Source organism: Megachile rotundata, chromosome 10 (genome assembly GCF_050947335.1).
Source record: "Megachile rotundata isolate GNS110a chromosome 10, iyMegRotu1, whole genome shotgun sequence".
Taxonomy (NCBI): domain Eukaryota; kingdom Metazoa; phylum Arthropoda; class Insecta; order Hymenoptera; family Megachilidae; genus Megachile; species Megachile rotundata.
This window is the reverse complement of record NC_134992.1, coordinates 15,230,799-15,256,109: the sequence shown is the minus strand read 5'-3', so window position 1 is coordinate 15,256,109 and position 25,311 is coordinate 15,230,799. Positions and strand designations below refer to the sequence as shown.

The 25,311-nt window shown below is 40.8% G+C and overlaps 4 protein-coding genes across 11 annotated transcripts; all 4 read left to right on the top strand.

Annotated features, from left to right (window-relative positions):
• The first annotated feature begins 18 nt into the window (after window positions 1-18).
• Ctu2 (Cytosolic thiouridylase subunit 2) lies at window positions 19-2,138 on the top strand. Its single transcript, XM_003702598.3, has 3 exons — window positions 19-159; window positions 215-525; window positions 662-2,138. Exons 1-3 carry the CDS (start codon window positions 98-100, stop codon window positions 1,729-1,731), a joined length of 1,443 nt encoding a protein of 480 aa, XP_003702646.2. The 5' UTR covers window positions 19-97; the 3' UTR covers window positions 1,732-2,138.
• Window positions 2,139-3,318: 1,180 nt separating this feature from the next.
• LOC100876048 (uncharacterized) lies at window positions 3,319-18,439 on the top strand. Of its 7 annotated transcripts, none has more exons than XM_076536024.1 (6): window positions 3,319-3,486; window positions 4,143-4,243; window positions 12,000-12,268; window positions 12,366-12,610; window positions 12,697-12,876; window positions 12,984-18,439. In XM_076536024.1, exons 2-6 carry the CDS (start codon window positions 4,228-4,230, stop codon window positions 13,249-13,251), a joined length of 978 nt encoding a protein of 325 aa, XP_076392139.1. In that variant the 5' UTR covers window positions 3,319-3,486; window positions 4,143-4,227; the 3' UTR covers window positions 13,252-18,439. The 7 variants fall into 7 exon arrangements, with proteins under 7 accessions (XP_076392139.1, XP_076392141.1, XP_076392137.1 ...); XM_076536026.1 differs by lacking the exon at window positions 3,319-3,486 and adding an exon at window positions 3,551-3,574; XM_076536022.1 differs by lacking the exon at window positions 3,319-3,486 and adding an exon at window positions 3,581-3,802.
• A 127-nt stretch (window positions 18,440-18,566) lies between these two features.
• LOC100883660 (uncharacterized) lies at window positions 18,567-23,614 on the top strand. Its single transcript, XM_076536043.1, has 7 exons — window positions 18,567-18,941; window positions 19,082-19,228; window positions 20,484-20,867; window positions 20,940-21,282; window positions 21,440-21,577; window positions 21,653-23,052; window positions 23,325-23,614. The coding sequence occupies exons 3-6, from the start codon at window positions 20,612-20,614 to the stop codon at window positions 21,813-21,815; spliced, it is 900 nt and encodes a 299-aa protein (XP_076392158.1). The 5' UTR covers window positions 18,567-18,941; window positions 19,082-19,228; window positions 20,484-20,611; the 3' UTR covers window positions 21,816-23,052; window positions 23,325-23,614.
• On the top strand, window positions 23,325-25,257 carry LOC100876277 (E3 ubiquitin-protein ligase RNF34). 2 transcript variants are annotated; one of them, XM_003702617.3, is made up of 8 exons: window positions 23,325-23,428; window positions 23,537-23,614; window positions 23,701-23,893; window positions 23,988-24,060; window positions 24,186-24,318; window positions 24,482-24,656; window positions 24,743-24,952; window positions 25,113-25,257. In XM_003702617.3, exons 2-7 carry the CDS (start codon window positions 23,567-23,569, stop codon window positions 24,913-24,915), a joined length of 795 nt encoding a protein of 264 aa, XP_003702665.1. In that variant the 5' UTR covers window positions 23,325-23,428; window positions 23,537-23,566; the 3' UTR covers window positions 24,916-24,952; window positions 25,113-25,257. The 2 variants fall into 2 exon arrangements, with proteins under 2 accessions (XP_003702665.1, XP_076392164.1); XM_076536049.1 differs by having other exon boundaries at window positions 23,325-23,432.
• The last annotated feature ends 54 nt before the right edge of the window (window positions 25,258-25,311 follow it).

Sequence of the window (25,311 nt, the reverse complement as noted above, 5' to 3'; positions counted from 1 at the left end):
ATATTTTTTAAAGAAGCACAAGCTATATTTTATTTTGAATGAACTCGATGGACTGCTAGAGAATCGATTACTGATCAAGGTAAAATAATTGCACATAATGTGTACGTTAAGCGAATTTGAATACGATTCTGTTGAAACGGAAATACCGACAAGAGACAGGTAAGCATTTCATTTTTTAGATTGCTTTATATTCTTATAAGATCGTTTTTTACAGAATTACTTCCGACAGTAATGCTACTTCACTACCCGATATTAAATCTTTGTGTAAAGTGTGTGGATCTAACGAAATTCAGGTTTCATTAAGGAACAAAAACAATTATTGCAAAGTATGTTTCTTGGGCATATTAACGCATAAATTTAAGGCAACATTGGGCAAATCTAAAGCGATACGACCAACTGATACGGTACTTGTTGCCCATTCGGGGAAAGCAAATTCGACTGTACTCGTGCATCTTATCGCAGCTAATATCAACGAATCTACCTTCAAAAAGATTCCTTTTCATTGTAAAGTTTTGTACATAGACGGTAAGCTTAGACGTTTTTTTCATTTATGTTTTTGGCTCTGAGGTCCATAGTAATAATGATAATAAATATATTTTTATTAGAAAAGAAAGTAGACGCATAACGTATATTTATATATTTTCTTTACATCTTTATACAGATGGCATGGCAAAAGGTCGTTCGGTGGAAGAAAGACAATGTATTAGAAATGCATTGGTCAACGAAGCAAAAAGTACACAGTTGTTAACATATATTCTACCTCTATCAAGATGTATAAACGATAATGTCCGTGAAGAAATTCAACTAGCAGACACGTTAGAAATAGGCACTACCAGAGAAGATACAGTGGTACAAGAAATGTTTGATCGATTAGAAAGTGACACGTCAAGAGACGAATTATTGAGACAATTGAGACGTAAATTACTCGTTTCCGCAGCTCGTCGTTTAAATTGCAACAAAATTTTTGTTGCCGATACATCGGTCGATCTTGCAATAAAAGTACTTGGAAACGTATCGACCGGTCGAGGATCTCAATTACCTTTCGACGTTACTTTCTCCGACGCAAGATGCACAGATACGACATTGTTCAGACCATTGAAGGATTTGACAGGAGAAGATATTGTCGCATATTTAAATTGTCATAAATTATGTCCCATTATTACTTGTCAAAAATATAATCATTCTTTCGTTGCTTCCATACGAGCTGCCGCGAGAAATTTTGTTTGTCAATTAGATTCTGAATTCTATAGTACTGTGCCTACGATATATCGCACCAGTGAAAAATTAGCCTCAAAATTAGAGAAATTCGATGATTCGAAGAATAACGTGAATATCGAAGTCGACGTCGAAAACGACACTTGCATACTCTGCGAAATGCCTTTAGATTCTCGTTGTTCCGGAGAAGGATCGCTTTCAGTTACACGAGCAAAATTATTTTCCAAACAAGTTTCCACAACTTTCGTAGATTCGTCGTCGAGCATCGCAGACAAGAAAAACATTAAATGTTCAAATAATTTGAAAGGAGCAAAATGTTGTCATCTTACTAATCCACTTCAGAAACAGTCTTTACATTGGTATATCGTTAAAAAGTATCTGTGTTATAGTTGCACCCTAATTTTCTCAGATTCAAAACAAACACATATCACTTTACCTAATTTTATGTTAAACTCGATAGAACGAAAGTTACACAGTATGCATTTATATAATGAAATTTCTGATTTCTTATTATAATTAAAGCAAACTTGTACAGTCACCACTGATGAATTATAGGATTAAATGATAATGCGTAAGAAATGTAACAGTATATTGACCAATAAATCATAAGACTTTTATGAAAAAGATAAAAAAAAAATATAATTGAATGTATTGTTGTTGAATGTAGATATCTCTTTTTTGAAGTACATTCGTAAATAGAAAAATCCTTACTTCCTGTTAGATATCATCGTTTACGTACTATGTTTTCTCATAAAACGGAAAATGTGTGTTTAATATAGATGGCGACAGTGAGAGCAGACATTAATGAGAATTGACAGTGCGCATAGTAGTGTCTTCGGTATTTGATTATGTAAACGTTGGGGAGAATAGTTTGAACACAAATTGATCAATTTACTCAAATAAAAACGAATTTTTTTCGTTAGGTACGTAATGTGTCAATCCAAGATTTAATTTGCACGGTATAAATTGATATAAAAATATGACAAAGCATAGGATATTTGCAAAATGAAAATTATATAGAGGTTACGATGACAGATACGCAATTTATTTAATAAGAAAGTATAATAAAGGTATCATTCTTTCAAATTGGATTTTATCAGCTGACTATTTTAGCTTTTTAAGAAATTTAACGGTAATATTAATTATAATATTATAATATAAATAGTTATTCTCGTGCAGTACATGACGGTATAGGAAAAGAAAAAAGAAAAGAAGGAACAATTTCTAGTAATAGCAATAATTTTCAGAAACATGGAGCAGTCTGACGCTTTTTTTGTATCCGGAGTAAACAGAGCATCGGGTCATTTTCAACCCGTTCAATGGAGTCCAAGATGTAGAAACGTCGAGTTGGCAGCTGCCGAATGTGTATCAGCTTATGGATATTTCCGAGGAAAAGACAAATGTCAAGAATTATTAGATGACTTGTACGAATGCGTTTACAACATGAAACAGAATTTGAGGTTAGAGGCGATGTATGCAGAGCATCAACGTCAGATGAAAAAAGGACAGAGAACCTATATACCGACCCCCCATATTAGCTATTTTTATGTTTAAAATTAAAGTATAAAAATTGTGTGGCATAAGTTTTTCCTTGGATGTACAGTAGACACGCATAGTAAAGTTTTCGCATTGAACGTCAAAAAGCAAGCGGAAGAATGGAAAATTCCGTAACAGATTACTCTTAGTTCGATACTAATACGGAAAGTATCATAAAAATATGTATAATTCATAATAAAGAAAATAAAGAGAACGATTGCACCGATATCTTATGAAACGAATTATTGCATATGTCTTATTATCGATAATTTTAACGAACGTTATTAACGAACTCGGCGTGACATAATAATCATTAACGCGAGCATACGAAGGTTCGTAAAAATTGATCGCAAAAAAAAAGTTTAAAACGAACAAAAATCGATAGCGGAATAAATACATATATGTATGAAATAAGATTTACGATTAAAAACGATACAATGATTTATTTTCACAGGGTGAAACTCCACAGGAAAATAGAAAATGAAAATTGGTTAGGATAGACGTGTTTCGCGTATAATGTCGCTAGATGGCAGTAAAATGTTGAAAGAACATAGGAAACGTACGAACGTTAGGAATGGTATAACGTGCGAAAGCAGTTGGCGGGCAGACGGACAGGCGGGCAAACGGATACGTTAACGAACGAACGAAGGAAAGAAAGAAAGAAAGGAAGAAAGAAGAAACGAAGGAAGGAAGAAAGAAACGGAAGAAGGAGAGAAAGATAGGCAAGCAAGAACGGTAGGTTGCCGACTCGTTAGGCCGGAAGGCGGGCGCACCTGTCTGTCATCAGCGCCGACTGTCAATCGTAGTGACGCTGGCGCACACGGTACGAGAACCCGCCGCATTCGTAGTGTTTATCTGTCAGAGAGAACGAGAGACTGATCGTAACGGGAAGTAATTCGGGGAGAAATCGAGAGTGCGAGTGAAAAAAAACGTCGGGAAATTAGGCAGAGATAGGCCGACAAGTTGTCGAACAACGAATCAGTTAGTCCGAGAAGAAAACGCGAGGAGGAAAGAAGCCGCCGCTACTCGCCGCGTGCTCTTTCGTTTCACGGTATGGACAGAGGGTATCCGTACTCTATGTTTTAGTGGTGGCTGTCATCGCTGTATCGCGTATTCGAACCCGATGGTTAACGAAAATCGAGTCGATCGACGTATTACGCGCGATCATACCATTATTTTGTTACGTTAGTGTACGCGTGTCTCTACGAATCGATGGTCCGATTGCGTGAGTTTTTTTTTTCATTTCTTTCCCCATTTCTTTTCTTCCGTACGATTGGTCAAGTTCGCGTAACCAATATATACACGTGCAACGTGACTTTTACTCGCGATAGAATAATCGGTCGACAGCGTTTATTTTTCTTCGCTTCTAAGTTTTTGTTTCTGTTTGACAGTCGATCAAGCAACGGACAAACGTTTTTGGCCCACGAGGACGTTACTGGACCGCGTGTTCGTTACGTCTAGCTGATTCTGTTCGCGATGGAGCATCGTATCGGTAAGTGGAAAGAGAGTAATCGATCGATCGGCCTATCGTTACGAGTCAATTATTCGATTCTATTTATTCGAAGCAGTTAATTTAGGCAGTATTTTATATTTTATTCGGTGGTTACGTCGAAAATCATATCGCGCGACGCCATCATTTACAATGGTACGGCGCGTGGTTAGCTCGGTAGCACGCAGCACGCAGCCAGCAAAGCAGCTAGCCAGTCGGGCACGTGGTGGCGCGCTACAGCGCGGACTTGGTTACTTCTACGGGGCTCACCGCTCTTGTTCCACGGAATCCGCTGCTCTTCGTTATAATTACCAACTGTCATTCTGCTTTTTCCCTCGTACCTTCCATGCTTGCTTGTTCGCCTGTTTGCTCGCTCGTTCGTCGTTTGGTTAGCGCACGTGTTATACGCGTTCTATCATTTATCGCGATTAAATAATCAAATTTTCATCCACTTTCTTTCTTCGATTCGACAAACGATCTTACGCGCGGTAAAATTCTTCAATTTACACGATCTGCCAGAATAGAACGGAATTTCGAAGATAAAAGCGACGTTTTTTTTTTTTTCTCGTTAGCAAACAATGCGTCGCCTTTTGTTTTCTCGACATTGCAAAAACTGACATTTTTGCACGCGAAATACATTTCAGAGGTTTCTTAGATACGAACACGAAAAAGCGTACAAACACTATTATTCGCGTAAAGCGTGGATCAGAAAAAATATGTAAAACGGTTTGTCCTATTTTTTGCGTGGAGCATGGAGAGCGACTGCAAATAGAAGTAAAAGTCGAATATTTTCATATCGTGTCACTCGTATAACGTTAATACCTATTGCGTAACACGTATTTTAGATAAAGACATAGGAAGAAACTCGATGGAAACGTAGGAATTTTTGCTCCCTTTGCTCTCTTCGTATCACGGCTTTGATGTATTCTTTGTTTTTTCTTCGTACACACTGTGTACACATAGAGAATATTCGTAAAAGAAAAAGGGCAGGGAAAAGCAGCGGTACAGCGTTTGTCGTCGGTTGGCGAATTAGCCGTTTAAACGACGATAAATCGGTGTCGATCGTTAGTGAAATTTTTCGGCAGAAAATAATTTGAAAATTTTGTTGGACACGCGTTAGAGATGCGCGCGCATACGCGGGTGAAGCGAGGAGCGATGCCATTGAAGGTTGCATGAATGGGAAAAAGCGTCGAAACGATGAAAAAACAGAGACAGAGAATCGAGTACGGATTAGAGCCGAAGATTTGCAACTCGGTAAATGGGTCGCGATACACCGCGTTATCTAGCGTTGGTCATTGGCCAGTGAAACGCGTTTAAGAAGACGCGAGTCGTATTGTGTAACGCGCCTAATAATAGTAATAATGGTAGTGCTGGTAACGGTAAAGAAAGTAAAAAATATACTTCTATAAAAGTAACGAAAACGACGATTATGTTGGTTATCGAATACGATTCGTGCTCGCAATTAAGAAAATTATTAGTCGAGTCGATTTTCAAGATTGATCCGTTTAAATCGATTCGCGATATCGGGTGAAAAGTTACGAAACGTTCGTCGAGCGTACAAAGTTTGGTATCGCGGTAACTAATGACACGAGATTCGTGCGTAAGAAAGAATTTTGAATGGTCATTATACGTATAGTACTACGTAATCGAGTTGGCTGTTTTCGAAATCGAAACGCGTCGACCTTGATCGACGTCGTGCACCTGACGGGTTACTACTCCTGTTAGCGATGCGTTAAATATGTAGGTGTACGGCAAAACGCATAGGTTACGTTGCGCTACCGACACGTAATTCGAATTACGAAGTTCAAAGACGAGAGAACACGGTAGATCGCCGCGAGCAGAGGAGCAAGCGACAGTGATATCGGCAAGAGACGGCGAAGGGACAAGGGGAAGCGATACGAAATGCCGACGAATGGGTCTGGAAGGACGAAGAAAAAATGGAAAAAAGAAAACAACACGCATTCCGTAAAACGATCGTAGCGCCGTTTCGCGCGATCGTCGTATCTTTGGGTGGTTACGTAACCGATAGTAGAACACTTGCGTACCGTTTCTCGGCTGCTCTCGATAATTTCCGTAAACTTTTGGGGGTCTCTGTTCGTCGACTGATTAACGGAGCATCGATCACATTGTTTACGATATCCGTTAAAGAAAAAAAAAGGAAAAAAGTCGTTACGTACAGGTTTTTGGAAAGATCGAGAGATTAGTTGAGATAAATCGTAGCTATTTAAGAATCATAGCGAGTACGATAATCTTTAGCCCTTTCTTTCTTTAGGATAGTTACTTAACTAACGGTTGGAGGTTATCGCGTGAAACGTCGAAAGAGGCTATCGTTGAGGGTATCATAGGTGGAATGCATCGTAAAGTATTACCGAGACCGGTAGCGATGCGGCCGAGATATGTTCGAGATACGGCCGAGATAAGCGGTATTCACGAGATTCGTTGCCGTTTTCGATCTATCCTAATAATTCCGAGTCCGAACGAAGCTTTTTTCCCCAAGAGAATTCTTCGTTTTCCCTAAGAAATCGCAGGGAGTTTTCGGTTAACGAACATATCTGCTTTGCTCGATTTTTACTGCGGTAAGAATTCGAAGATTAGAAGAAAGCCGATAGAACAAGCAAGTAGAAATAGGTGGAAACGAAACAGTTTGTAAGAAGCGAAGCAACCGTGTCGTTGCTCCAAGTCGAAGCCGCAGTAACGAAGCGGGAAGAACGAGTAGCTCAAAGGCCGTAGCTAAAATCGTTCTATACACTGACCTACGAGGAATGTTCCTCTCCTCTTAAATCGACGCTTCTTCGACATGTCAGACATTGGTAGTTTATCGAAACGTCGAAACATCCCCGAATAAAATTCCATGGACGTCCGATTGTTATCGTCGATCCGATGGATGATCGAGAGTTTTCAAGTTTCGAGACGAACGAGTTCGAGTTCGTTCGGGAAACGATAATCGGCAACTCGATGGTTAAGTACATACGGCACGAGGCGTATTAATTAGGCTTGGCGAACACGCGCAATTTATTCTTAGTAATTTCCTGCGTAACTTTCGATAGAATTATATCGATCACCGCGATCGTTGATCGGTTTCGCGTTCGCGGGGGAAAAAAAATCGACAGAGTACGGTCGGTTTCGGTTAGCGGTAGACGGCTAACGAGAGGTACAAATTCGTTGGTAGTTGCGCGCGCGCGATCTGCAATTCGTTTAAACCGTTTAAGGAAACTAACGAATACTCGCAAACTACTTAGAAACGAGATACTAACGAGATACGGTTTGTCTTTTAGGCTACTTTCCGAGTACCGTAGAACGGGATTTACATGGATTCGAGCGTTGAAATAATACGGATACGTGTTAAAAGAAGGAGAATAAGAGACATGGAAGAAGTTGAGTCGAACGAGAGTAAATTTAGTACTGATCGGATAGAGAATGTATGGAAAACGCGAGGAATACGAGGCGACGAGAGCGCGCGCGTTATCGCGCCGCGGGTATCGTTGATCGAAAAGAAGGTAGACGAGAGTCGAGCCGATAAGATAAAAATAGCGGCAGTATAATTTATCCGAGACGAGACGTCGGTTAGGGAAAAGACAGCGAATACCGTAATATCTTGGTCGACGATAAAAGTTCCTTTTCCGATCAGCTTAATCGTTTTAACTTCGATTTTCGAAAATCGACGCACAGAGCAGGGAAGCGTTACGTTTCGTGCTTCTCTAACTCGCGCGTTTCCCCTTTTTAGTTCGTAACTTTATCTCGTACTCTATCGTTTCTCCTATCTTTTCGGTACGTTTTCGTTCGCGTACCGAAACGACTATCGTTTCTTCTCGCGCCTACCACGCGATAAGCCCTCGCTGCTTCTCGATCTATTCGGTATCGTAACTTTTCGAGAAAACTTACTCGAAACAACAGTTGGATTTCGCGGGAGAAAATATTTTCTCGTATAACACGCGATACGTGTTCGTTAGGAAGAAAACCGTAGGTCGGAGGTAGCCGAAATCTGAAAGGAATAAAATTTCGATAGGATACGATACGAAATACGCACGTAAGCGTGCACGTTCGGTGGACGAAACGCGTTTCCCGCCAACGAACGGAGTGCGCGGACGGTGGGAGACTTTGGCGCGTACGCGCAATTGTTACTGGGATAGCCGACCAACGGAATCCGTTGTATAGCGACCAGAAGAAGACTGGATGGCGGGAAAGAGGCAAATAGTGGGGCCGCGCTACGATCGAAAGAGTCTAATGGCCATCCGAGTAGCGGGACGTTACTCGAAAGATGTTATACTCATTCTCTTTCGCTTTCTCCTTCTTCTTTCCTTATTCGCGACCGCGCGCGCATGCCTTCATTCTCGCGTTTAACTCGTTCCTCGTCAGAGCTCTGCGTCGCTCTGCGCCGCGCCGGCCCGGCTTCCGAACGCGATTGGCCCAGTCGCGTTCCGGATGTCGCGCAGCCGAGTTCAAACGGTTTTTCAAATTTCCTGTCGATATCGAGACGCGCGCGTCGCGTCACGTTCTGTTCTATCGCATCGCATCTCACGCGAAGCGTAACGGTTTGGAAAATCCTTTCGGTTGCTTGTTCGATCGACGGCAGGCGGATAACGTCGAAGACAGCTAGAGAACGGGAAATTTTCATTTTCGCGACGGAAGAAACGCACGCTCTTTGCGATGCAACGATAAAAAAGAAAAAGGAACACGTGTAAACGGTAGCAAAGTCGATTTTACGATCGAACGAAACGTTTAACCAAGAAGAAGGGAGACGTGACGAAGGAATCGAGGGCGAACGCGATCGGCCGGTTTACTCGGCGATGATAGGTAAGGGCTGGGGGGGAAAGATCAACGGAGAAAAACAGTTCCTTCGCAAACTCGAGAAATGCGCGTGGCTCCGTTGGAAAAGCTATCGGAACTGCGCGGCGCGATGCGATCTTCGACGACGAAATCGTATCGTTCGTTCATCGAAACGGAGAGAAACAGCTTATAATTTGTCGATTATTTTCTCTTGAAAAGATCGGCATTTTTTCTTACGATACTCGAGAAAACAAGCTACACGATTCGAATAAATCTGGTAAATGAGAGAAACCGTGTAAAGCTCGATAAAACTTATCCTTTCAATTTTTCCACTAATTTCAACTTTCTCACCGAGATATTGACTATTCGACGCGCCGCAACGCGACACGAGTATTCGTGAATACGAGATTGCTATGCTACCACCGTTCATCGTGCGCTTGGAACAAACGGACGGTACCAAAAGAGTAACAGGTACACGACAGCAATATCTTCGGTATCGTAATCGCTATTATCACGACCGCCAGCATCAACGTCATCGACATCCACAGAGGCAGCAAGAATGTCATCGTTGTCGTTGTCGCGGTGGTCGCCTTTGCAGCAACGATCACCATTCTCATCGTCATCGACGTTATCACCGTCATCGTCATCGGCATCAACATCCTCGATGTAATCGTGGATCGCAACGGCCGCTGCAGCAGTACAGTGATCGTCTTTGCTTCGGTTCGCAAAATACGGATCGTCGTCGCGCGAAATCGCCATCCGCGACACCCTCGATACCGTGTCACGACGATTCGTCCTCGTCTCAACGTTTAAGTATGTTCGTAACAGGTAAGATCGGCGATGATCGGTTCGACACGAATTCGCCGGTAAAAGAGACACGTTCATTTCTGTTCGGCGAAATTATTTAAATCCGACAAGCGGTGCTAAAATATTTTCTTTTCTCGCGATGGACAAATTTCTGATCGATTTCGAGATCGATCGTTTGTCGTCCGTATAAGTTTGGCACGAAAAACGGTGTCTGTTGCGCAATTGGCGCGCTTGCCCGACCAGCCCGACCACCCGACGACGCTTACGATCGCTTAAGCGCGCACGTTTTCTTACGCGATTACCGCGTGCGCGAAACTTAATTAAGAGCCGAACGCGAATAACCGATTAGTCCTTTTCTTTTCACCGTTTTTCTTGATTTTTTCAATTATCGATCATAGACCTTTCACGTCTCGCGTATATACGCGAGTTTGCCCGATCGTTTACCGCGCGCTTTTCGGAATTTCGACGATCGCTTCGACCCGTTTAGCGGCATACGTTTAGCGAACGATTTCGCGGTACGCGAAAATAGAGATCGTTTCTGCTCCGTTTCGATGCGCGACCGATCTAAACGCGTTTGAAACGCGTTAGAAACGCCTCGTGGCACGATAGTCGTCAACGGTCAACGTACAACGAACCTTGATCGCGCATGCGTTTCATTAATCGTTGCATTCGATGCAAAATATGTACCGGACATCGCGTACGTAAATTTCAGCGTATGTCACGAAGGTTACGTTACGAGTTATTTTCCCCGATTCTATGTTTCTGTCCCGAAACGGTGGAAAACGTGAAACGAAAGAAGGTGACTGGTAAACGCTACACGTTCCAAGCACAATGGGTGAAAGGTTATATCGCATGTGGTCAAATATTTCCAAAGTTAGCGACGGGGGCAGTAATAATTAACGTCTGGTAACATTGCAACGTTCTCTTGGAAAATGTCCAACCGCGTTGCAGGTCAACCGACTGTCCCTACCGCGATGTACCTTTGCAGACATGTAATAAGAGAACACTTTTTCTGATAACTTGTTAGGTTAAGAGGTAATTAGTCGCTAAACGATCGATACGTTCGAAGATATATGGTTGCTCCTGATCGTTCGAAATCGAAAGTTCTACCGCTCGTCGCGTATTCTCTTAGAGTTCAGATTTTTCCAAACTTCCCCTGTCCTATCGATGACTTCGATTTTACTGACCTACACCGTTTCTCCTTTCTTTTTAGAATCTTCTGTTTAGCTCGCGCGTATCAGTCTCGCGTTCGATCGTGGTATGGCCGAGTCGTAAATTATCGGCGCGATAATTGTACGCGAAACTATTTGTTAGCGTGCGAAAAGGCGAGAAACGTTTATGTCGCGTTGTCGTTTCTGGGGGATAACGCACGCTGACTCTATTAGTGCGCACGGTGCATTCGTGAACTCGCTGGCAACTCGTAGTATATTTAGCTCGATGGAGGAAGGAGCCGTGTTTCGTGTGCCGACCAAACTAAGGTCGTCGCGTGTCGTTTTCTTCTAGCAACTAGCCGCGGCATAGTACCATCGAAAGCCGATAACGTTTCTGGTGTTTCTATAGTTTTCTTACCGTACATTGTATACCGTGTGTCACACTCTGTACGCTATTTCTACCATCCTCGTCTCGTCATCGTTGTCTCCGTTACGTGTCGTGTCGCGTCGCGTCGTGCCGCACCGCTCCGCGCCGTCATAGTTTTCGTCTAGCCGCGAGAGACGAGCTTGGATCCTAATTTTATGCCGTCGGGTTACTGGACCTTACGTAACTGCCAATTCGAATGCTAAGATTAGTCGACGGTGCAAACTAACCAGGACCGCAGATTTAGTTTCCGGCTATGTCTATGTACCGTGAACGCTTATAGATATTTTAGAGATTCTCCAATGAAATTACCGAACAAACCTATTACTTATTTACCTTTATTTATTTTCGTCTATTCGAATATGCTCCAATTTTTACGCGTGCAACGTTTAAAGAGTAGCGGACACTTAGCTCGTTACGCATTAAATTCGAATAACCGATTCGACGAAACCCGTTCTTCCACGCGCAACGACCTTCTCGACTAACAGCGTGCTTACCGAGAACAATTTATCGAAGGATAGTTATTTCCTTAAAAATTTCTCCCTCTTGTGACATACTTTTTGTCGCTCTTACCGAATCTAATGTATCCATCGATACCCGTTTGTTTCAGCAAGGGAACGGTTTCCTTCGTCGAGCAGCACCGACGACGACCAAAGCGGTTCCGACACGGAACACGACTCGAACGCGTTACGCGGCAAAGTTCATTCTGGAATACTTCATCACTCCGGTACCCACTCTGTGCGTAAACGTCGTGGAAACTTACCGAAGCACTCGGTAAAAATTTTGAAACGATGGCTCTACGAGCACAGGTACAACGCATATCCGAGCGACAGCGAAAAATTGACGCTCAGTCAAGAAGCGAATCTCACGGTACTCCAGGTCAGTTTGTATCGAAAACTGTATCTTTTCTTTTCTCCTCTAAACTAGTTTTCTCCTTTCTTCATCGACACGTGCCTAACTTTTCATTGTTTCGCAGGTCTGCAATTGGTTCATAAACGCCAGACGACGAATTTTGCCCGAAATGATTCGAAGAGAGGGTCACGATCCTTTGCAGTACACGATATCTCGCCGTGGTAAAAAAATGCCCGCGGGTACTCATCAACAGTCGTCCGCTGGTCTTGGTTCGAGGTCCAATCAGAATTGGGATTCGTTGGCCGGCATGAGCGCTCCTAAACGTAGCAGAGATCACGATTACGAAGATCCTGCCGGGTTGATGTATCGGTTCGTTTCGATTTTTTCAAACTTTACATGTTATTCTCGTTAAAACGCATTCGAAACTAGCCAAACTTTCTAATCGATCTGTTCAGAAGCGAAGAGGACAGTCCGAACGATTACGAGAGCAGTTCTCACAGCGAAGAGGAACGCCCGTCGACACAGTGGCCAAGCGTGATAGTCTATCCTTACTCGGAAACGAAAATCGAACAAAATGTCGGTCAACAGCTCGCCGTTTACGAAGAAACGATCGCTGCTCATCCTGCACGACGAGGGTACGCGTATCTCCACCTTTTTCTATCTTGGCGCTCAACCTTTTCTCTAATAATTACTCGATCGAAACCAGTCGCCGAGTTTTACCGCATTATTTCGTTATTTCCAGCGACGACGACGACGAGTCTTCGGTGGGAAACAACGAAGCTGCTTATTGGAGCGCTCCTAGACAGCATCTCGTTCAAACTTCGAGCATGCAACGCGAAACGGAAGCGTACGGTACGCGCAATGGTCACGAACCTCGTACGGACGAAACGCCACCGCCGACGCCTCCCGAAGAAGATAAAGACAAGTTCAAGTGTCTTTACTTACTGGTAGAAGCAGCTGTTGCTGTGCGACAACAGGAAAAGGAGCGCGAGGGGGCCGTACCGGTTTAACGAGCGCTCTTCTCTTTCTCCTAGTTCGCATCGATCTTTTTTACCTTTCGGTTTCGTTGCTCCACCGAATATATATATATATACATACACAACTCATCGATCACACCGAAACTTTCTTTCGCTTCGCTACCTCGTCGACTACTCGTCGCCGATCGACGCGACTTCTTATGCCTCGCACCATAATATTCTCTCCTCGTCGTTACCAGCATTTCTTCTCGCTATTTATCGACGCGACGATCAACGGACAAGCGAATGCAATTCACGACGAACCTTCTTCTTCTTCTTCTTCTTCTTCGCGTCGCATCATTTTGCGCGCTGTGCTCTTACGGCTAGTTTCACCGTGCGATGCGAACTCGAGAAAAATATACCGAAGGACCGAGCAGCCGAACAAATAACGAAGAAGAACGGGCACCAGCGTTCAAACGACGAATATTTGTCGCCTTCGTCGCGTACTCTTCGAGTTCTTCGATCGTGATACCCCACACGGAGAAGCTGGTTAAACCGATCGATCGGTCGTTCGTCAACCAAAAAGGAATACAATCGGGCGGTGGAACGCGATGTTGTTTTATTTTATCGCGATAATGACAACGTTCTTGTAAACGGAGTGGTGCGACCCAACGAAACGCCTTATCTTCCCCTTTTTTGCATTTCCGTCGATGCGTACTTTAACGCGAGATTATCGGCCAAATATGTGCCAAAATATCTATATACGTACATGTGATACGTACGTACAAGCCTATGTACATATTGAAAACGAACGATTCAATTATTACTATGAGCAAAAGGTTGAAGAGTCGATTACATTTCTCGTTATCGTATATCGTAATTCGTGGTTAAAGGAAAGTCATCCTCGTAGTCGTTGCAACGCTGCGCACACGATTACGTTTCGACATTCGAGCGAGCAAAAAGGGAGAATTAACGGGAAAAAACGAGTAGATAACATATTACCCGCTATTTATACGATATGCAGAAAGCATTTAAACGTTCTTCGATTTCTTGAAAAAAAAGAGTCTTACTACGCGCTTTTTCTCCTCCTCCCTTTCTCGGGATAACAAAAAGAAAGAAAACACAGGATTATGCGCTGGCGTATTAAAATTTACGTCTTACGTATTAAGATTGTTACGTGTGCGCACATCGGAAAATATATTTTTCGTCTTCCCTTTCGTTCCGCCGAATGAATCGAGATAAAAATTAGCCAAAGAACAACGTCCGAAGTATTTGTTTGTTCGTTCAGTTTTACCGTTGTTATATTCGTTTGGTGGTTTGGCCGATATCGAGGATCGATCGACACAGTACCGATACAGCTGCTCGTGTATTTTCCTTTCGCGTTTCAACCGGTTACTTGGAAAGGGCAGTCGAAGCAACGTTAAAGTACGTTACTTCGCGCGTACGATGCTGTTTCCAGTTTTTCTCGGATCGTCGACGTTACGACGTTGTCCGGTAATTCCGATTTCGTAGCGATTACGAGCTTGGTTGCGTTTACGTTCGCATTTATATTAGACGAATAAGACTGGTCGAAGAGAGAGATTTTCGAGTCTCTCGACGCGCTTGCCTATGACAACGACGCGTGCGTCTCCCTTTCCTCTTTGAAACGGTTGAACAGTACCGTGGAATCGATACCGCCGATCAATCAATCGTTCGCGTTAATCGCGACCGATCGTTATCTCTCTTGCTCGAGACGCGTGGCCGGATCGTTTCAGAAACATAGATACTATTCGCGAACACCGTTCGTTATTATATTGTTAGTTGAATTTGACGCGCGGAATGAACCACTAGCGCGCGTACTCGTCAAGAGAGATACGCGTATAGATGATAAGCACACGTACGCGTACGAGTACGCATACGTTTAAATTTATGTTACGGACACATAGTTCGTTGAGCATGCGTGACGCAAAGCCTCGAATTGTGAAAGATTCGTTAATTCAAGATTCGTGTCGCGAATCCGTGTCACGAATCGTGCATACAAGAATCATTGGTACAAACGCCAAAGACTTAACCGTTAGTTATATCGATAATTAAGTTTTTTTCTCTTCTTTTCTTTTTTTTTTTTAAATCGGTTCACATGGACGAGTCCGTTTTGCCGACCTACACCTAGTTAGTAAATATGTTTTGTCGTGTGCCCGAATGCTTGAAAATACGAAAAAAGTTTACTGAACGAAACGGTAGAGGGAGAGAATAACGAGAAAGGGAACAGAAGAAGAGAAGATATAGTGGCAAGAATGATATAATAAGAACGTTCAGAGAAGATGTTAGAAAATTGTGCCTATCAAATGTGGCGTATCACAGCGTTCGCTGTTTTGCGTATATCGTAAATGCGCGTGAACGTAGACGCGATACGCGAATCGATGCCGTCGTGTATGCAAACGCGTACGCATCGTTACTCGAGCTAGATCCAAACCGTGTTCAAACGAAACAAAGTTCATCGATGTACAAAATACGATTGAAATTTATTTTTAAAATGCGATAACTTTTACGGTCACCGTGACCGTCTCTTTAAAAACTGTTAAGGATGTAACGTGCATTAGATTAACAATGGATCTCTCTCCGACGGGAAAAAAGATAAGAGTAGCTAAAGAAAAAAAGGTTGTTTCTCGATCGCTCGATTACTAGGATGTTTGCAATGACGGTGACGGTAACAATGACCATAACGAAGGTATTACAAGAACAGGCAAAAAATTGCAGTCAATTCGGGCGCGATTGAATCGTTGATATTTTCCGAAATTTTTCGACAACGACTTACGCCTATTTCTCGGTGAGATGCACGATAAACACCGAAATCTTGAATCAAAATAATTGCTAACGAAATCTGCCGAATGTTCATAGTTCCTAACTATTTCGAATCTGACAATGACATCGGGGAGAGACACGTTCGAGACAAAAGAAACGATGAGAGAGAATCTATGCACGAACAGCGTCGACCGTTCATCAAGACGCGTTAATTGTATAATAAAAGCAATACGTGTGCCTTGTTCGAAAACGTTTTTAACGCGTATCGATAATAATAGTAATAATAATAATGATGATGATGATGATATGATGATGATGATGAATGATGATGACGATGACGATAATGATTATGATTATAATGACGATGATCATAATAATAATAATAATAGTAATAATAGTAATAATAATAATAATATTGCGCTGAAACATTCGCCGAATTTGTCGAATTATACATGTACATATTTGTAATACGTTTACTTTTTTGGGAAGCTTTAGGTAAAACGAAGGAAATGAAGCGAAAGCGTTTCGGTGAAAATCTTACGGGACGTACAATTGATCGCAACGATATCACGTAAAAGTTTTCGACAAAGTAAATAATGCATAACAGATAGCATCGCGAACATGTTCGTCGAAAGACGAACGTTCATTGCGAGGTAGGGGTGAAGCTTTTATTTAAAACGCACGCAAAAAACAAACAGAAAGCAGAAAAAGATAAAATGACGAAAATGATTTATACAGTTTTCCGAGACCAGTGTTTGTTATAAAGAAAGAAGAGTGGCGAAGCAAAATATAGATGTATAGATAGTTGTATGTATAGATAGATAAATAGAGAGAGAGAAAGAGATAGGAAGAGAGAGAGAGGCGAATGGGAAAGGGAAGAGTTAAAAATGGATACGATTTAGTCTTCCCTCCGTAGGTATAATAAAAAATCCGTGTTCACGCGCGTTCGTATAACGCGTAAAACGTTGACAAAGAAAGTGAAGCATTATTTCGGTACAATGTTACGACTTCCGATGTCGGAGAGACGCGAGAGAAACGGAAACGAAGAAACAAACGTTTAACACGTTGATTACACCACGCCTGAAACTGTACAAAGTCTCGTTAGATAGTATTTTTGTTTTCGACCGATCTCGCCTATCATTTTCACGACATTTCGTTCTATTTATCGCGCATACTTTAAATAATTACGTAATACTTCTAATTATCCATTTCTTATGCAATAAAATACTTTTATCGATGATTCATAGCGAAATTCGAGCATCATGCGTGGATAATGTGGCAGTCAACGTGTTGTTAAGCATTTAATGTCACTTGGAATTTTTATAAGTGAAATATACACGCGTAAGCGCATGGGATTGAAACGGAAGAATTTAATCGTGGCAGCGTTGTACAATCTTGTCGATGAGACGATTCGTCGATTCTCTCTCTTTTCTCCAATTATCGAACGTAACTCGAAATATTTTATTAGAGTATTCGTCGATAAAACGACGAAAGGTATCGTAGAATTAAATGAATCGTGGTGTTCCCGTGTCGGTCTACGACGGAGATGCTGTTCGAACGTAACTCCGAACAATAGAAAGGCATGAATTTCAAATAATAATAATAGGGTGAAAGAAAAGTAATCGAAATCGTTGTCTTCTCGGAGCAAACATTATTACTTTCATATCAATTTTACGCACGATCAGAAATTTATACCGAAACAACGTTCTAGATTTTAATCTTATTGGACGACTCGTCTTTTATATTATACACACATACGTTGTACAAGAATGGAGGTTTTCATTTGTTTTTTATCGTTTAAGATTTAGGTAGGAAAAAAGCTCAAAACAGCTTAACAGATTTTAATCGTTAATTATTTTTTCTTTCTTCCTTCTGTATACATATTCGTGCAAGCGACACAGCGTTAACGTTTAAGTACTTTTAAGTTGAACCGCACGCGCGTACGTCGAGTGCCATAAAAGGACGCTAAAAAATGTAACGTCTACGCGATTGAGTTTTGCTTAAGCGGAATGGTAATTTTCTCTTAAACTAACGTTATTATTAATTATTGTAATTACGATTATTACTATGGTTATGATTATTGTGATTATTATTACTATTATTATTATTGTCATTATTATTATTATTGTTATCCTCTAATAATGATCACGCATACCGTTTTGTTTCTTTCGTTTTCGACGCACTGCCCGCCGTGCGTGGTGTCGTACACGTGCAAACGTTACATAGTTCTGACTCGTTTCGAACGATCCACTCGTGTTATCTGGAACACGTTATCCAGCGATATTTAACGATCACGTTGGATCACGGCAAATCGTATTTTTATGAATCGGAAGGGACACGAGTCAGGACGAAGCGTTCCACTAGTTCGACTACGCGAGTTCTCGAAATACCTTAGAATTAACGACATTGTATTGTTCGATTCGCAAATTTATAATAAAGTATGTTGTGAATTTTATTATTATCAGTGGTACGGTTTCATCGTATTTCGTTCCTTTTTTTTCGATCTGTTCGATGAATTCGACGAGGGCCGCTTGTAAAGGGGTAAGACGATCACCGTATGAAACGTAATGGAAAGGAAAGCCGAGACTACGCGAGACTAGTAATGTGTAGCCGAGTAGATACGCGAGTGGGAAATAACGTAACGTAACGTAACGTAAAGTAACGTAACGTAACGTAACGGAGGAGGATATAAGGTGACTGGCTGGTAAAAAGAAGGAACACCGAACGAGCTACCGGTCAGTTTTAGATCGAGAGGCAACCTCCACCTCCTCGCAGTTGTTTGGAGTTCGGTATTCGGCTGGATCGCGAACGCGCGCGAGCCCCTGCGGACGGACACCGGTGCGCGAATAAAAATCGATAACCGAGTGTTTGCTCTTCTTTTACGTATTATAATTATTACGTGATTCGAGCGATGGTTATTCTCCGGACGTAAATATTACGGATTTTTTCACCGATATTCAGAGGTAAGTAATTTTAACGGCGGGAAAACTAACGCGTGAAAATAAAATATATATGTATATTCATATGTGCGTAGAAAGAGAGAACAAGATAATGTATAAGAAATCCGTGAAAAATAATTGTATCGGTTTTTATTTATTTCTAGCAAGAACGAAGAAACCGTGGTAGTTACAATTATGCCGTAGCCCAGTTAATCGACGCGCATCAAAATTAACCCAGTTATAGTACAACGACCGTTCTTCGATGGGTAACGTTTCTACCGAACGAACAACGCGTCTACCAGAAGTCTAAGGTACTTAGTACTCACACGACCCTCGTCTTTCTAATCGTCCATACTTTTACTCCGAACAATATTCGTATTTCGCTGTCGTTCATATTTTTAACGATAATTCGATAATTTGACAATTTTTCGGAATAATTCATTTCCGTTGATTTCGATTAGCAGCGAACAATATCGATTACCGAGAGACGTTAAAAACTTGTTAGTAACCCAAATTTTATACCCGTTGCCGTACTTGTTGGTATTTATGCGCAGAAACAAGTTGTACTCGCGACTAGTTTTTAAAATCTGGTCCTGGATTTAAGCTTGCTCACCTCTGCGACATCCGGTCCAGCTAACCAGCACGATGTAAAACGGCTCTTTTCGGCTCTTTTCTATTCATTGACCGATCCATCCTTCGATCCTTTCATTCCGTTCTATTAATTTCTTCTCTTTCCTATTTACCATTTTCAACGTAAACGAGAACAGGATAGATTCCTTCCTCCTCGACCCAAATTTACGACAGGGTTTAACGGTTCGAACGGAACGTGCAAGTACGCGTGCTAACCACGCGCTCGATTCGATTCAACGTCCAATTCGTTTAGCTGATTTCGATGCACGCGGCGTCGTTGATCGAGGAATGTCGCCGAAAACAAACGCGTGTCTCTGACACCGAGCTGAAAATTTGTATTTCCCGTGGCATCGTTTCGACGACCCACTCACCTTCTTCCCCTTCTACTCGGAATTTTTTTGCCGCGTTAAACGATGAGTGATCCGATCGCGGAAGGGTAGCGAACGATCGAGCGCGTGGCGGATGTCGATTCGAATCGCGTAAACTACGCACGATACACCGAATCATTTCGATCGAGCTATGACAAGATACCAGATATCGATTTTACCGAATTGCCGGTTTTTTCTTCGATTTTCTCCTAAACGTTGATACAGGCCGATCACGTTTTACGACTAAATAAGCGACGCCCTATATTCGTTCGCGTCACGTCGCATCGCGTAGCTATGTTTCGATACGTATCTCGCATACGAGAACGCGGTTCTCGAGCGTACGCGTTCGTCGGCTAACGGGAATATCCTTAATTCGCGATCCTTTCCGTGGTATACTACCTCTAACCCGCTTTCCTTTTGTCCCGCATTTTCCCGAGTACGTATCGACGTAACGCGTGCCTTACACTTCCCGTTTCAACACCGACATCACCCGATTCACTCTCATCTTTGCTTTTATCGCGATTCTTTGCGAACGAACGAAACGTGATCGATTCCTTTTATCTTTCAGCGGATCGTACACCGATCGATCGTTGCGGAAAACGAAAGATTCGTGCGTAGATGCGTGCGAGAGCGCGCGCGCGCGTCAACGAAAAGAGAATAAACGATAAATAAAAGTTTGAAAGAAAGGTAGAAAAGATGGTAAAGAGTCGAAGCGTGGTGGCTTTGCTTGGACTGATCCTCTTCCTAAAGTCTTCGGAAGGCCAGAGCGGCAGCGAGGAACCTTCCTATTCTCATCACCGACAAAAAAGATTATTTTGGATAACGAACGATGGTCGGATAGCTTTGCCACCGGGCACGGTAATGACGATAACTCCAACTTTGGCATTGCCATTCGTTAGATATCCACCGTACGGTTTCCTCAGTAACATGACCATCAGTCTACCGTTTACCAGTAAGTGAATCCCTCTCCTCCTTCGACTACATCTCGATATCTTCGAAACATCGTATTCCCTTATTGTTCTAGTCGATTTCGACAAACTCGGTTTAACCGACAACGAGAATCCTTACGGAGCTTTACCATCGGCCTTCGACGCTACCGCGAGAAGCCAGGGTTCCTCGTCCGGTGCAGCAGAGTTTATCGCGACGTTCGTGAAACGCGGACTCGATAAGAGAGAGGCGATCACGAATCTGCCCGAGAACGCGTTTTACGGAGGAGAAAGAGCTCTGTTGTACGGCACCGCCGAGGATATGCTCGGAAATTTCGGTTTAAACGGCAAGGCTTGTCTACTAAGGGCGATCTGCGAGGTGCAGGGTCACCCGTTCACCAATTTCGGTCTAATCGGGGAAATTCTCAAGCTTTTCTTCACGTAAGCCCTTCAATTTTTCATCTCTCTTAAAAATCTACCGAAATCTACCGAAACGACGAATACACGTCCCACGCGTATCCACCCGTACGTAAGTATCTATGGGCTTATGTACCGATCGCTCGTATAATTTTTCTTTTTCTTTTCTTTTTACTTTTAGTGCCAGTAAATCACCGTTCGCGGACCTTCTAACGGAATACATCGAAGCCGAAAACAGAGGAAAATTTCACGGAGAATGTTGGCCTTATTTTAAAGACTGCCCGAAATCGTTGTTTCACCCTTCGGAGAATAAGTACACGTAAATACATAAATATTAAATACGTTGATTTATGGCGTTTTTCCTCGGTAGCACACTGATCGTATCGATTTTCAGGAACGATGCATTCGACGAGGCTGCTACGTCCGCCGAATCGTTCGAGATTCACCGAAAGGAGAATCAACAACATCGTTCCCCTTCGGTCGAACCAACGGATCGCGCAACCAAAGATCCTAGGTTCCTTCCGAATCATAGACGTATGCTGCATCCTTCTATGTAGTCGTGTTTTTCCCTTTAACGAACATTCCGCTTAGCTGAACATTTTCTAACCACCATATATTATCAAACTCCGATCTTCCTCCAAATTTTCCTTTATTATTTTATGTCCTATTTTCCTCTGTTCCTTCCTCTAATTTGCTCCGATCTCCTCCGATGTTCTCCGCCTTCATCTAGTCCGCTCTTTGCTAGAATATCGATTTAAACGTTAACACCCTTCATCAATTACCTCTCGTTAATTGTAAAACCACGCGGAAGAGAAACGATATTTTCGACTCTTGATTATATTTAAAAAAAAAAAGAACCAAATATTTGCATTTTACGCTTCGTTGGCCTTTTCTGGCCTTTGTCGCGTGTCGTACGCGCGACTTTCATCGCCATATTAAGTCTAGTAATTTCACCTCCGATATTTTCTTATCATATAATATACATATAATAAAAAATGTTTACGATTCCTCTCGATCGACTCCATCACGATGCGATGCGATACGATATATTTATTTTCTTCTCGGTTCAAGCGAGTTTCAATGAATAAATGTATGGAAAATATATGTATAAGTATACATATAATGTATATATTTTCATTGTCGAAACAAAATTTCGTTTTCTTAATTATTTTAGATCTGTAATGCTTCCTTGCGGAAACAAAATTCGATGCGCGACTTTGTTTCATAATAGCATTTCAACTAAATACCTACGTGTGTAGATACAAAAGAAACTGTTTTGATTTTGGCTAACCCACGAGCAACGTGTTTGTTTCATTCTAATCAATGGATGCGCGTCATTTTCCTGCCTTGTCAAGTTAAGAAAACATTGAAAATGAAAATGAAAATGTGCATGAGAATGAGAATGAGAATGAGAATGAAAATGAGAATGAGAATGAGAATGAAAATGGGAATGAAAATGAGAATGAGAATGAGAATGAGAATGAAAATGAAAATTAATATAAATAAATGTAAAAGTATTATGTACAGAGTATCCTGAATTGAATTACAGCATCAATAGGATTACCCATGTGCTTCTCATTGTGACCGAGTCATTTTTTGTAAACCAGTAAAATTACAAGTGTCAAAACTCTATCAAATAATCTAAATAAAAATATTTATTTTTTCTTTTTTATACCAATTATCGTGCAAATGGTTACGAAATCATGGGAATATATCACTCAAGGATACCCTGTACGTAAATACATAATGCAATGACGACCGATAATTGGTAACAGCTTAAATGTACATACTTATGTAAATGTCAACATCTATATCTATATACATGCTTACTTATCTACGTCCTGTACACGATACAATAACGTATCTATTTCGGATACCTTCTTCGGTTTATTGAAGTATTGATCACTTTTATTTTTGTTATAATATGAAAGAAACGTTAAATTTAATTTAATTATAAAATTATTATTTATTCGACCGATGAGAATTTTCTGTTGTGTTTGTGCTGTGTGAAACACAATGTCGATTATGTTATTATTCGATTCGCTATCTAATTTAACCTATTACAGCTAAATAACGATGGAACTTCGATACGTCATAGTATGTTAAAGAACGTTGATGACTTATGCGATGTTATGCCACTATGTGTATTCGTACATCGATTTATATATATGTAGGTAACGTATATGCTGCGTAAACATGTAATTTTTTATCTCTACGTGAAAACTTAACCTTTAAATTTCTTATCCGACCTATAACTTAATTTGTATTATCGTATCAGTTATATGTATTTAAATACGTATGAAACAACATGGCTTGCGAAGCTTGTCGTGTAAGATTCACCTTTTTCACCCGCAAGGTAAGAATATTTGTGTTTCCAACGTGCTTTTTCTGTTTCCATTTTTTCCAAATATATTTCCTACTCGTATCGTACAATCGTTTCAGAAACAATGCACGGATTGCTTGAGATATTTTTGTTCCGAATGCGTAATCAAACGGTCGGATAAAGTATTGAGTTGTGACAGTTGTAGTTTGTTGTCACGAAGACCATTAATACGAAGTCAGATTGTACAAATATGTTCCAAAGATCTACGTAAATATTTGTTAGCCAAAAAAATACCAATTAATGGATGCATAGGTATGTACTTGTATAAGTATGTCTAATATTAATATGTATTACCAAATAATTTGTACTTTTCCATTTTATTAATTACCTGTTTTCTATATTTTAGAGAAAGAAGATTTAATCAAATTATTGATGGTATATGCTAATAATAATGGCGATTATTCCAGTACTGAAAATACGTACGTTTTATTTTATTTTCCTGTACACGAACATATATGTTAAAAGGAGATTTTAAGTAGAAATTTCTCACTTTATTATATTACTTACACACTTGATGCTCAAATATAGTTTATTATTATTTTAGGCACGTTCTGTTTTCTAATCGATCAACGACCATAAATCATGAATCTACCAATCGCTTCCAAAATATGACAAATGAAACTGAATCTGTTGACTCGGGACAAGAGAATTCTGATACGTTAAAAGAAATTCTCACGGTACGTGGTAACATCTAAGAAACAAATTTATCGTTGCTTCTTTGTTATTTTACTTTGATGCCAATTTACCATAACTGCAATTTTGCATGTTGTTTATGCCTTCCTTCTGTTTTCTTACTTAGTTTTTTTCTTTTTCCTTTCTTTCTTTCCTGCATTTATACAGAATCCTGTACAATTATCTGATATAAATACGTTATCAGAACTGGAATGCTTAAGCATTAAACAATTGAAGAATTTGTTGAGTACCAATCGAGTAAATTATAAAGGTTGCGTTGAAAAACAGGAATTATTGGATAGAGCTTCTAGGTTGTGGAAAGAACATGAACAATCAAGAATAAGTATAATACACCTTTTTATTATAGTTCTTGATCATTTTGTTAAATAAGGAAAAATCTTAAACAAGTAAATAAATCTTCTTTAATAGATGTGGAAATCCCGGATGAAAATCTTTGCAAAATCTGTTGGGATGAACCGATAGAATGCGTGATCTTGGAATGTGGTCATATGGCTTGTTGTTTAAAGTGTGGCAAACAATTGTCGGAATGTCCCATTTGTAAACAGTATATAGTACGGGTAGTACGATTTTTTAAATCTTAAGAAAAAACATACTATAATTGTATTATCAGAATTTAAGGTAAGAAATAGAAGAAAAAATAAAATTAAATATAGATGATCTAATGCATCATATCATTTCTGAATATGATGTATTTTAGTTTTATGAAAATAATCTTATGAAGAGATCTTCGCCTATAACATTAGATGTATATATATACATATGTATGTGTGTGTTTCAGGTACATGGTATCAAAGAAATTTCAATTAATTCACTTGCTTTAAAGGGGACGATTACATGGAGGACTATTTGTTCGAACGTTTGCTTCGTATTTTCCATTTGTTCACGCTTTCGTATAAAATAATTCAGTACCGAATGCCTGTAAATACTGTATGTTACTTTGTTCACACCTCCTATTCTTGGTCTTTGTCCAACAAAAT

Coding starts and splice junctions, on each gene's coding strand:
- LOC100883660 (XM_076536043.1), top strand. CDS start 20,612: ATGGTAAAGAGTCGAAGCGTGGTGGCTTTGCTTGGACTGATCCTCTTC. Junction 21,283..21,439: donor ATTCTCAAGCTTTTCTTCAC/GTAAGCCCTTCA, acceptor TTTTACTTTTAG/TGCCAGTAAATCACCGTTCG. Junction 21,578..21,652: donor CCTTCGGAGAATAAGTACAC/GTAAATACATAA, acceptor ATCGATTTTCAG/GAACGATGCATTCGACGAGG.
- LOC100876277 (XM_003702617.3), top strand. CDS start 23,567: ATGGCTTGCGAAGCTTGTCGTGTAAGATTCACCTTTTTCACCCGCAAG. Junction 23,894..23,987: donor ACCAATTAATGGATGCATAG/GTATGTACTTGT, acceptor TCTATATTTTAG/AGAAAGAAGATTTAATCAAA. Junction 24,061..24,185: donor TATTCCAGTACTGAAAATAC/GTACGTTTTATT, acceptor TTATTATTTTAG/GCACGTTCTGTTTTCTAATC.
- LOC100876048 (XM_012283722.2), top strand. CDS start 9,421: ATGCTACCACCGTTCATCGTGCGCTTGGAACAAACGGACGGTACCAAA. Junction 12,269..12,365: donor CGAATCTCACGGTACTCCAG/GTCAGTTTGTAT, acceptor ATTGTTTCGCAG/GTCTGCAATTGGTTCATAAA. Junction 12,877..12,983: donor GCTCATCCTGCACGACGAGG/GTACGCGTATCT, acceptor CGTTATTTCCAG/CGACGACGACGACGAGTCTT.
- Ctu2 (XM_003702598.3), top strand. CDS start 98: ATGTGTACGTTAAGCGAATTTGAATACGATTCTGTTGAAACGGAAATA. Junction 160..214: donor GAAATACCGACAAGAGACAG/GTAAGCATTTCA, acceptor CGTTTTTTACAG/AATTACTTCCGACAGTAATG. Junction 526..661: donor TAAAGTTTTGTACATAGACG/GTAAGCTTAGAC, acceptor ATCTTTATACAG/ATGGCATGGCAAAAGGTCGT.